This window comes from Mauremys mutica, chromosome 22 (assembly GCF_020497125.1).
Source record: "Mauremys mutica isolate MM-2020 ecotype Southern chromosome 22, ASM2049712v1, whole genome shotgun sequence".
NCBI classification, from domain to species: Eukaryota; Metazoa; Chordata; order Testudines; family Geoemydidae; genus Mauremys; species Mauremys mutica.
In genome coordinates, this window is record NC_059093.1 from 10601183 (window position 1) to 10613831 (window position 12649).

Below are 12649 nucleotides of genomic sequence, written 5' to 3' on the forward strand. Positions count from 1 at the left end.
TGTGTCATTTTTTGTGGCAGACACCAAAAAAGGAATGTTGCCCAATAATTAAAGCCAGGAATAGGAAATCAGCACACTCTGCCACTGATTCCTTACCTTGTCACTTCCCCTCTCTGCACCTCAATTTCCCCAACAGTCAAATGAGTATGTCAACACATACCCATCAGAAAGGGATGTTAGTTGGTAAAGCACGTCAAGAGACTAAAGAAATGCAAGTTATTAGTAATTATTAGGATTTTCCATTAAACAAGCAGATTAGAAAATAAATAATTCTATCAACTAAAGGGAATATGTTCAAATTAAAGAACTAGAATGTTGCAGAAAGAGTGAATTACAAGAACTGATGAAACTCCCTTGTGATTTTACTGTCATAGCTTTATTGATTCCGACATTGGGGAGGGAGTAAACCTCTGACTCTGCTCATATTATACATTTCTGGGCAGAGGTAAATTTGACAATAAGGAGCCCAGGTTTTCTTGTGCAAGATTCTCTCATCTATCCCCCTGATCCCATTACCCAGGATTCATAATGCTAATGAAAGCATTAAGTGAGATGGGGTGGAGCAAGAGCCAGTTGCACTAGGTAAGAGAACTCTAGGAAATGAGAAGCAGCGATGCTTTCAGATTAGCACCAGGCACTCCCCATTCCCTTCAATGGGTTTTAAATGCTCACTGCACTTTGTAACAACTCATGGAGACACAATCTTTATGGATGACTTGCACAGCAGCTTGTAAAGACAAGGGTTTAAACAAGGCAACAGATTCTCCCTGTGATTCAAAGGTGTTGCCTTATTGATCCATAGGAGACCACGCATGTGCACAGTCCTGCCTGAAATTAATCAGCAGGCTATGCCTCCATATCTGCCTTAGACATGCCCCAGGGAAGGAGAGGGGCTGACTGGATTCCCTCTGTTTTAATCCTGTCTTGGCACAAAGGTGGACTGGATGACTCCACAGGTCTAAAGTTTCTGTCTGGGGAGGGGCAGGGCAGCAGCAGTGGCCCATAGTCAGGAGACAGGGACAACGGCTTTCATTCATGTCTGATTTTTATCTTTGGCGTCCTTGATACCAGCGGCTCTGCCAGGCACCGCATACAGCTGGGACCCCACGTGGCCAGCATACAGCTGTGCTTGGGATCAGAAAAAGTCAAGAGAGTTTCCACTGGTACAGTCCCACTCCCAGGGAAGGAGTCTATGGAAACAGGAGCAATAGACAATGTTCTACCTAGCGAGTGTATTAAGACTAGAGACCAGCTCCTGGTTTCACTCCTGTAATAGACTCTTGGCCACTATCATCCTCATCACCTCGTTGGTACCTGCAGCAGGATAAAGACACAAAAAGAGAGAGACAGACACAAACAGAGACACACATCAGTTAAGTGAAGGCCCAATCCTGCTTCCACTGAAGTAAAATGCAAAAATCCCAGGCTTTAAACCCACAACAGAGCAGCATGCAATCAGCAGAGCAGTTATTCCATGCCTCCATCCAGACTGTAATCAGTGCAAAACCTAGTGGGATCTGTAGCCTACTCTACAGAAGAGATTTCTTTCAAGCATGAGAGGAGTTCTGGGTATTAGTGGATGTAGAGAAGAAGGTAAGACGTAGATGCCTGGAAAAAGACAGCTCATTAAGGGGGCACTGAGCGCTTCTTGCTCCCATTGATATTAAAAGGATTTTAGGGCACTGAGCTCCTAGCAGAACTGGTTCCATATTGAAGGCCACAGTCTCTACCTACTGCTACATATGCATCATATCAGAGAGTAGAAAGAAGAATAGCAGGGGATAGCCAGGACCACACCCCTTCCCGATACTCTAATTCAAGGGTGGGCAAACTTTTTGGGGCGAGGGCCACATCTGGGTGAGGAAATTGTATGCAGGGCCGGGGCAGGGCGGGTGGAGTGTGGGATGTGGAGGAAGGGGCTCAGGACAAGGGATTGGGGCAGAGAAGGGGTGCAGAGTGTAAGAGGGGGCTCAGGGAAGGGGGTTGGGGTACAGGAGGGGTACGGAGTGCAGGATGGGGCTCAGGGCAGGGAGTTGGGGTGCACGGGGTGCAGGGTGCAGCAGGGAGCTCAGGGCAGGTGGTTGGAATGCACAGGAGTGCAGAAAGGGGCTCAGGGCAGGGAGTTGGGTGCAGGAGGGGTGCGAGGTACAGGCAGAGGGCTTAGGGCAGGAAGTTGGGGGGCGGGGGGCAGGAGGGGTTTGAGCTCCAGCCCGGTGCCGCTTACCTAAAGTGGCTCCGGGGTGGCAGTGGCGCACACCAGGGCCAGGGCAGGCTCCCTGCATGCCTGCCCTGTCCCCACGCCACTCCAGGAAGTGCTGCGGCCCCTGGGTGGGGGCGGGCAGAGGGCTCTGCGTGCGCACATGGAGCCCTTTGCCTCCCGGCCCGGGGGCTGCTTCTGAGAGCAGCGCCGGGCCCGCAGCACCACCAGGGGTAATCCCGCGGGCCGGATCCAAAGCCCTGAAGGGCCGGATCCGGCCCGCGGGCCATAGTTTGCCCATCCCTGCTCTAATTCTAGGTGAATGAAGTTCAAAGAATAGCAGTAATAACGATTAAGAGGCTAGATTAAAAATAAAACGAGCTTGGCTCCACTAAGGGGGATATTACCACAAATCTCTCTACATGGATCTGAAGGTGGAACTGCACGCAGAGTGAGAATTGTTTAGGGCTCAACAATGGGTGTTAATAGGAGTAACAGGATGAAATTAAACAAAGACACCTTTAGTGTGAACATCAGGAGACCTTCCCCTCTGGTGAGACCCATTAAACTATAAAGAATTTTCCCAGGGAGGTGGTGGGAGCTCCTTCAACTGAGTCATGTGGAGCAAGAGTGGACAAGACATTAAAAAAATATACTGCAGGGAGCAATCCTGCACATGGAATCTCTTGTGTCTTCTACTGGGTTGGAAATACTTACAGGGCTACACAAATCTGCTATAGCCCAATGAACTCAGATCCCCTGCATGGGTTTTGCTGTCAGATGGGAGAGCTAAAGCACAGAATGAAAGAAGTGAAATTTGCAACTATAATCCAAGTCCCTGTTCTCCACTGGGACATGCGGCCAAGGTCATAGCCAGCTTGTTGGCAATACCCCAGGTTACCTTCCAAGATCTGGTGGACTCTGATGTCTCTCATGAACTGCTGCACAGCATAGTCTTTCAGGTAGCCATAGCCCCCATGCATCTGTAGGGCCTGGTTGCAGATCTGAGGAAAAGAGAACGTTGCTGGGTCAGGCACAGAGTGATGAAGTGACTTGCCCAGGGCCACACAGCAAGTCAGTGGCAGAGCTAGGCCTAGAGCCTAGGAATCTGGACTAAGTCTATGCTCCAACCAGCAAACCACATTCCCAAGCAGAAATGGAAATGGAACCCAGGAATCCTAAATTCCAGTCTCTTCTGCTCTAACCACTATCTACCAGGCTGCTTGTTGCCATATTTCCAGACGTGCCATTTAAAACGAATGGTGTCATCTTAAAAGGAACTCTGCAACGCACAAACCCGTAGGGTGCATTTTAATTCCCCTCAACCAAAGCGGTTTCTGCTGCATTTTTAACTGAGTCTAGGTCCAAAATTAAAACGCAAGACCACCATCTAGTGGCCAGCTAGGATAATTCCAGGATAGAGGCCCTTGTTAGTTAAAGATGGTACCAAGCCTAACTATAATTAATCCTGTGTGAGATACACCACATCGGCATTATACATCCAGGGAGCTAATGACAGGATGTAGTGGTAATTCCAAAATAAAACTAATCCAAGACAATTTATAGCTCAGAACTTTTTTCTTTTAATTAAATGGCATTCTGTAATTGCACTAGAGTACCTCCCTCACTCCCAATGACACATGCTAACCAGGAATTAAAAGCAAGTAATGGACACCCTGGCATGCACCCTTATTACCTCATTGAAAGGTAGCTGAAATCACCAAAATGAAATGCTCTACTCACAGGTCTGCCTGAGCCCCCAGGCTCCTAGAAGCAGCAGAAGGCATTATAGCATATGAAGAATGCCCAGGGAGAAGGATCGTGGCCTGCAGAGGGGCTGAGATTCCTGTCTACACACAGGCCAGCATTCTGGCACACAAAAGGGGACTCAAGACTAGGTTTACGGCCCACCAAACATGCTCAGGGCTGGAACCCTACAGACTGAAGAGACTTCCTGAAATCCCAAGCAGCATCAGCCACTACCAGGAGACTCTGAACGTTTCTGATTACAACACTCTCGGTAGAGACTTGGAAAACCTACTGTGAAGCACTCATCAGTGGCAAAGAGTTTGGCCATGGCGCATAGGGCAATGGCATCCTCCCGCTCCTCCTGCAGTGCCTGCGCCGCATTCCGTACCATGAGCCGTGCTGCCACCAGGCGTGTCGCCATCTCAGCCAGTCTGAACTGGAGGTACTGCCGGGAAGGAAATAGACAGCACATGAGGGGCCAGGTTAAGCCAGAGGCTCAGTGGGTCTCTGCCCTGAAACACCTCCCCCTACCCATCCTTCTCAGATGGGGCCTTGCCTAGTACCACCGCCTGCCCCCTCAATCGGGGCCCTGTTCTGAATCTCACACCCCACCCTTTTCCCCCCTCAGGCACTGTCCCCGAAATATCCCTCAGTCCCCTCAGGTGCTCCCCCGTGCTGCTCCTCCATCCCGCTCAGGCAGGGCCCTCATCTTCGTATTTCCTCTTCAGGAAACTTTCTAGAAAGGACTTCCCTTCACATGAAGCTCAGGCCTCTCTGATTCTCTGTGCCAAGGCCACTGGCTCCCCCGACTCCCCAGTTCCTCTTTCTCAGCCTCTGTATTTTTCTCCAGCTCCTTCTGAGCATCTGTCTCAACAAATAATTATCATGAACTATTTTCTGCATGAGGTGAAACCTCTCCCAGCGGGAGATGCTATAGAAGAGGGTCTGAATACATTAGCATTGGGAGAAACTACTACAGTACCAGCTTCTCCCAGCAGAACATGTGTAAGGCAGGATGTGGGAGCTCCAGCTGGTTGTTTATGCAATAGCCAGAGGGGTGCAGTGGTGGAAAGGGTAAAGCTTGTAGACAGAAAAGTCACCTGGTTACTGGCCAGGGGTTCCCCAAACTGTTTGCGGATGGTGAGATGGTCCTGAGCCAGGAGGACAGAGGCATGAGCAGCTCCTAGAGAACAAGAAGCTGGCGGGGGAAGCCAAGGGCACAGAGTGAATATTACATGACAGCCACCACACTAGACTAACACTGAGGAGACCACAGCCCCCTCCCTTCCCCTTGCTCTCAGCTGCCAGGCTTACCAATGTTGATCCTCCCTCCATTCAGGCCCTTCATGGCGATGCTGAAGCCCTGCCCTTCTGCGCCCAGCCGGCTGGTGACGGGAACAGCACAGTCCTCGAAGATCACGGCCCGAGTCGGCTGGGAGTTCCAGCCCACCTGGGAAAGACAGGAGTATCTCACAGACTGTCTGGAGGGCTGGGCACATCCAGCTCTCTGCTGGAGAAATAACAGGTCTATCACTGCTCTCTCCCTCCACTGTCAGGCTTGTGAAGGGGAGTCTCTCTAATGCAGACTCCGTGACACAGAATGTGGCGCCTCTCAGATCCTGCAGTGAAGAGAAGTCTGTTCAGCTACCCCTCCAGCCTTTCCAAACTAAAGGTTTACACATGCACTGCCCCCTTCAGCTGGATTTTGACAGTAACTTTCAGGACATTTTAGGTGGCTCAGTTTTAGTTTGCTGGATTTGTACCTCCAGACACCTGGATCACGAGTTCAGTGATCTCCAAAGCTTTGTAGTCCACATGCAAAGCACCATGCAGTCTGGGAGTCTCTGCTCAAGAGAGACCTCATTACTAGCTTAGCCAAGGGGTCAGGACTGAGCTTCAGCAATGCTGCTGGTGAGGGTTGAGGGTCAGGCACTTGTGAAGCTTGCACAGGGTCCGTCTGCACCATACGTAACCCTGATTGGTTTGAGGAACCCTTAAACTTCATGAGCAACTCAATCCACTAGAAATTGAAATGCAAATGTCTCGGAGAAGTGCAGATCCAGTGAATCTGTATCTGGTGCTGGCTTGACAGACCTGGTGATTAAAGCTCTCCACCTATTCACGCAGCAGACACAGCATGAGCAGTGGCAGTGTAAGGTTTCCCCACACCGTGCGCCTCAATGCTGCCGCGAGTCAGGACACTGGATTATCTGGGGCTATGGTGCAGTGAGGAAGCAGGACAGCAGACTAGAATGGTCCAGCTGTCTCACCCAGTACAGGGCTGGATGGGAGGAGGCAAGACATGGGATCGCTAGTGGTCTACTCCAGTCTAGCCTGCCTCTGCTGTGTTCTCCCCCACACCCTGATGATGTGTGGGTCTCTCACCTTCCTCTCTTTCTTGCCAAAGCTGAGCCCTGGAGTTCCTTTCTCCAGCACCAGGCAGGAGATGCCTTTGGGGCCAGACCCCCCTGTGCGACACATGACCACGTACACATCTGTGTCACCACCGCCACTGATGAAGGCCTGGCAAGGGGCAGAGGAAAGGAGACAGAATTAGCACGCAGGAAGCCCACGCCCAGAGCCTGGGAAGCAGGAGAGACTCTCCATTGGGCACCATGTGCTGAAAGGGAGTTAGGTGTCCTGTGTGGTGATACAAGGGCAGAGAGGAGTTGGAGGAGGAGGAAGGCAGAGGGGAGGAGAGACAAGGAGACAGAAGCAAGGGTGGGGGGGGGCTTGAGGAATTGGTTTATGGTGTGAAATCACAGGCTGAATAGGTGTAGCCTGGCCAATTGGGGTTAGAGGGACAGAAGGGGGCAGAATAACCACCTCCAGTTACTGGTCGTTAGGGTGCAGAAATTCCAGGGAGAGGAGTGGGTAGAGCTAGAAATAGTGGGAGGAAGTTCAGCATCAGTGCGCTTTACTCGTCTGGGAACAGCGTCTCCAAAGGAAGAGACGGATGCCCCACCACCAAGGGACATGTAAAACAGAACTGAACAAAGCCCTAGAGAACACACTGTGGGGAACAAGCCTGCTCTGGGAGAAGCAACTGGAGACTATGTGAAAAAATGGGATAGCTCCAGTTCCACAAGCCAAGAGGAAGAGGCAGAGATGAGAGGGTGAGTGGGGGAGACAGAGATATGGCAACGACCTTCTCATACATGCAGGGTGCTCAGGGGTTTTCAAGGAGACAGAGGCTGGTACCTTGGAACCATTAAGGACGTAGGTGTCGCCTTTCCTTTTGGCTGACGTTATCAGGGAAGCTGCATCACTTCCACTTCCTGTTAGTGGGGAAGGAAAGGAGCCAATGAGATGGCAAGGGTGCCTCTCTCCTCGAGAGATTGTGTGTTTATTTGGAATGATGCGGAGACAGACTCAGGGCCAAATGCATCCCTGGAACCAGAGAGTATAACTCCTACTGACCTCAATGGGGGCTGTGACCCCCTTGCCCCCGAGCTGAATTTATCCTCTAGAGCCAAGCAGTTCAGAGCAGGATGGCCAACCACATCATCCTGGGCTGAGGAACAGGTCTCGTCCAGCTCATGTGGGATCCTGACTGTCCATGGCTTTAAACTAGAGATGTCAGATCTGTGTGGATTTATGTATTAAAGTGCCCTGGACAGAGATTCACCCTCTTAACACAGTATTTATCCATTTTGTTTAACCAGCCTTGAAAACAGGAGCGGCAGTCAAAGTGCGTCTAGTTTTGTCACATATTCTGCAAAGCCGTGTGTATCCCCCCCACACCCGACCAAGGCACCCTGCAGTACCTTCAGCTCCTCACTTCTCTGTGAATCACAGCACTTCTCCTTGCCCTTGCTAACACTGCTCTATGCTAAGGGGAGAAGATTGTCAGCATCGTGAGATGTGCCCCATTGAGGTACCAGCCCTTGCTACACTGATACCCTAAAGCACAAGCCACATGGAGGTCTGGATAGCTCAGAGCAACAGGAGATGGAGTTGCACTTCCAGTTCCTTGGAACATTTGAGAATGAGAGTGACTGATACAACATTGCTGGGACTCAGGACAGGAAGGAGATGGGATTATTTGTACATGAAGCTCACCCGGCTCGGTCAGGCAGTAAGAGGCAAACTTCTCCATGCTACAGAGGGATGGGCAGAACTTGTGTCTCTGCTCCTCGTTCCCAAAGGTGTCAATCATCCAAGCACACATGCTGCACCAGGAGAGAAGGGATGGGGTTATAATGCATACACACACAGGCCTAGGAAGAAGGATGATCATAGAATGCTCATGCCACTGGCATGGAGGTTTGGCGGTTTTCAGCCTCTTCCGGAGCTAATCTAACCTAGCCTAGGAGACAAACACCATCCCCCACTGAAACGGAACAAAGCAACTACATGCCACAGGGACTGGCTCGGGGTCTTAAACTTCATAAAGCTACTTGGAATCAGTGTACAGAGCTGAGAGTCAGGAGAGCTGCATTCTATTCTCAACTCAGTGTGAGACCTTGGACAAGTCACTGCCTCCTTGTGTGCCTTAGCATCTGTAAAAAAGGCATGGAGATAATTATATGAGTATTAATATTGCAGTAGTGCCTAGGAGTCCTAATCATGGACCAGAACCCAACTATGCTAGGCACTATACCAATGGAACAAAAAATGGTCTCTGCTCCAAAGAGTTTACAATTTAATTCATTTTCCCTTCTCAAGAGTTGAGAGTTCTACAAAATTATTGTTACAATCATACTACTGAGAGGGAGGTGTAAATATTATTCCCATGCCCTACAAGGAAAAGGCTGACTCTTACTGTGTATTGGTACATCATTTAGTGCAATGGGACCCTGATGTTGACTGAGATATTGCCACAATAAATAAATCAGTTTAAGATGGGGTAACCGAGGCACAGAGCATTTAAGGGATTTGCCCATGGCTATATAGTAAGTCAATGACAGAGCTAGGAACAGAACCCAAAAGTTCCCAGCTCCAGCCCTCTGCTCACAAAACTAGGCTAAAATTATTTCCTTGTGAACAGGAATGATTCCTTCCAGTGTCCGAGGAACTGCAGCCTGATTGCTAAGAGTAACCAGCCATGCCCCATATGCCCACTAATGGTCCCTACATCACATCCTTACATGATGAAATTCAATACAGACATATGAAAAGTACTACACTTAGGAAGGAAAAATCAAATTCACAATTACAAAATGAGGAATAACGGCCTCGTTGGAAGTTCTGCTGAAAAGGATCTGGGGGCTGAAGTGGATCACAAATGGAATATGAGTAACAATGTGTTGCAGTTTGCAAAAAGGGTTATCATCATCATTCTGGGCTATATTAACAGGAGTACTGTATGTAGGACATGGGAAGTAACTGTCTGACTCTCTCTGGTGCTGGTGAGGCTTGAGCTGGAGTACTGTGTCCAGTTCTGGTGCCACACTTTAGGAAAGATGTGGACCAACTGGAAAGAATCCGGAGGAGAGCTACAAAAATGATAAAAGGTTTAGAAAATCTGATCTATGAGGAAAGGCTAAAAAATCTGGGCAAGTTTAGTCTTGAGAAAAGAAGGCTGAAGGGGGAGCTGATAGGAGTTTTCAAATATGTTAAGGGCTGTTACAAAGAGGACTGTGGTCAATTGATCTCCATATCCTCTGAAGGCAGGTCAAGAAGTATGGGCTTAATCTGTAGCAAGGGAGATTTAGGTTAGATATTAGGGAAAAAAATTCTAAAAAGTAGCTAAGCTTTGGAATAGGCTTTCAAGGGAGGCCATGGAATCCCTGTCATTGGAGGTTTTTAAGAACAGGTTAAATAAACACCTGTCAGGGATGTACTAGGTTTCCTTGATCCTGCCCCACCACAGGGAGCTGGACTTGATGACCTCTTGAGGTCCATTCTAGCCCTACATTTCAATGATTCTGTAATGAATGGCACCCCTGAAAGCGGCAAGACAACAGGATTAAGGAGTCCCAGTGTTCATAGTAAGAGTATTATTCAGACTGACCACAGATGCTTAGCCAGTTGTCCCACACTCACTTATGGATGCTCAAGTAGGCAGTGGTGCTGGTACATCCAGTCGACAAAGCCTCAAAGATGACGGAGGTATCAAGCCGTGACAGTCCTGAGCCACCTACATCTGGTTTCACATAGATCCCACCGAACCCCAGCTGGGCTGCCTTCTGCATTGTCTCCACGGGGCATATTTCCTGTTGGAGGTACAAAGGGAAAAAGGCATTGCAAGAGATAAAGAGCAAGATCAGCTTCCAGTGAAGATGAACCATGAAGCCCAGTTCTGAACTTCCACGAAGTTTAAGTGGATAGGTAGGCATCTAGGTAGATCAGGGAGCAAGTGTAGGTTTTATGACTTCTCTGTGCTGCCCGCTGGGGTCACTGATGGCAGCAGGGTGCCACTGCATCAGCATTGCTAAAGGAAATCTTTCCACTGCCACAATCACAGCACTAAGCAAGAGGGAAGCAGCTACTGAAGACACCACTACCTGCAGGGCTGGGGCAAGGGGGATGTTGGCGGGGGGAAAAAAAGAAAAGAAATTACTAGCCCGTTAATGCAGGCAAGAGGAGCTCCTGAGGGAGGAGAGGGTGTTGGGTGAAGCATCCCTTTTGTGGGCTAGCAGCTGGCCTGTGCTCTCACCTTTTCATCCCATTCTGCCATGTGAGGGGCCATCTCCTTGGCAGCGAAGTCAAAGGCGACCTTTTGAAATTCCTTCTGCTCCTCAGTCAGGCCTGCAGATGCTGGAAAAGCAGGAGAAGAGCGAATGCTTTCAGAGGACAGGGAAGGAGGCTGCAAACCTCCTCACTTCTTTAATACCCAGGACAAATCTGAAACATTGTAGTAATTATTGTTCACAGTCCAGTATCTCTTAGCCCTGTTATCTGCACCGACCCGCTGTGGCATTACAAGCATCAGCCGCGCCTCCCAATGAATCAATGCAGAATGAACGCCTCTGCATGCTGCTATGAGGCAGTGGTCTAGTAGAGGGGTTGCCTTCTGGGGAAGCAAAACTAAGGTCTTGATGTCTTGTGGTCACTGAACATGAACTGCAACACACAGCTAAAAATGGGGGGGGGGGCGTTACTGGTGTTTTTTGATGCCGAAAGGCAGCCTTGACATTCTACAGGGTTATTTTTTTGTTGTTGTTTGCCTGGGTATTTCCCCTCCCTCTCCATTAAAATGATCACTTTTTTATTTCTTTGCTTTTCTGGAGAACTCACTGGAGGGCTGGGTTGAAGCTTCGCAACAGAGCAAAACTTACTGCAACCCCCAATTCCAGCTTCCATGTAAAACCTTGTCTACAAAGGAGAGGTAGGGGGGATGAACCCATGTAGTTACACTAGTATGAGCCTGAAGCATACATGTGATTCATCATTGCAATATACATCAGCAATTTACCAGAGAAAGTCACAAGTATGCAAGCATGTGACCTTAGATCCTGCACTGGTGTAACTATGTGACATAAGTACATCCCTGCAGACAAGCCCTGAGAAGAGAAGGCAATGTGGAGTCACACGCAGGTTAGAACTCTTTGTTTTGTCAGAATTAAACAAAACCCAACCAAGCAAAGCAAACCCAAAGAATTTCAAACAGAGTCAGACCCATTCCCCTTCCCCACTCAGTTACAGATAGGAAAGCTACAGCCCAGGTTTCAAAATCCTGCAATGGAACTACTAACTCCCCAGGTCCTTCGGAGGATCCTCTAGCAAAAATTAGGAGGACAAGAATTGATATTCCTCATTTTAAAATCTTCTCTTGTAACCACATTCAGAGACCCCGCAACTAGGATCAGGACCCTGCGGTGCTCAGTGCTGTACAAACACATAGAAAGAGTCCATGCCCTGAAGAGCTTACACTCTAATCTTTATAAGATAAAACACAAGCGGAAAAAAAATCAAAACATGAAATTCCCACTTTTTAGAATCATAGGGTTAGAAGGGCCTGCAACCATCATCTAGTTTAAACCCCACTTACAATTAGATATAAAATTATTCTTTGATGCAGGCCCTACAATGTGGCAAGGGGCTGTGCAAGTTGTTTGAACAGCACCAACACATGGGGCTTTCACCCCTTCCCTAGTGAGACCATTCCCCAGCTGGAAAGATCTCACTGGCAGGAAGCTTTCCCTGACGTACAGCCTACGTGTGCCCTTTCTTAAGTGCATTGCGTTGCTCCCACTCATAACCATACCCCCTTGGAACACACTCAGCAACTCCTGCTGTTCCAGAATGGACAGAGGAAGGAGGCTCAGTTCTAGCGCTGGTTTTACGGGCTCCAGCCCCTCCACCACCTCCCCTGTATTTAAGATACGCCCATCCCCATCGCTTCTGGGCGCCCCTGCTTCCACATCTCCCCGCACCTCCCCCCACCCCAAGCCCTCACCCTTCTGCACCGCCTGGCCCCGCGCACCGTGGGGGCTCGGCTCCTCTGCCCTGAACCTTACGGTCAATGCAGGAGACGATCCTCCTGCGCCCCAACACCTGGGGCCAGCTTGGGCTCCTCCGCAGCTGGGCCCCTAACCTGCTGCAACCTCGCCAAGCCATGCCAGCAGCCCTTCTGCGCCGGGGAGCCTGCCCTGCGCCGCCCTGCGGGAGTTGTAGTCCGCAGCGGAGAGCAGCCCGCAAAGCAGCCCCGGCTGAGGGGGCGCGGGACTACAGCGCCCAGAAAGCACCGCGCGGGGAGGCTGAGGGATTCTGGGAGCTGTAGTCCTCCTCCCCCCCCCTCATTGAGGGATTGAGGCT

The 12649-nt window shown here is 49.8% G+C and overlaps 1 protein-coding gene across 2 annotated transcripts; it reads right to left on the reverse strand.

Moving 5' to 3' along the window:
* Nucleotides 1–1027: 1027 nt before the first annotated feature.
* Nucleotides 1028–12552, reverse strand: ACAD8 (acyl-CoA dehydrogenase family member 8). Of its 2 annotated transcripts, none has more exons than XM_044997373.1 (11): nt 12352–12552; nt 10548–10648; nt 9935–10104; nt 8009–8118; nt 7148–7224; nt 6332–6469; nt 5261–5396; nt 5047–5144; nt 4239–4391; nt 3099–3201; nt 1028–1314 (listed from the first exon to the last, which is right to left on the reverse strand). In XM_044997373.1, exons 1-11 carry the CDS (start codon nt 12449–12451, stop codon nt 1262–1264), a joined length of 1239 nt encoding a protein of 412 aa, XP_044853308.1. In that variant the 5' UTR covers nt 12452–12552; the 3' UTR covers nt 1028–1261. The 2 variants fall into 2 exon arrangements, with proteins under 2 accessions (XP_044853308.1, XP_044853309.1); XM_044997374.1 differs by lacking the exon at nt 12352–12552 and adding an exon at nt 11883–12011.
* Between the last annotated feature and the right edge of the window lie 97 nt (nt 12553–12649).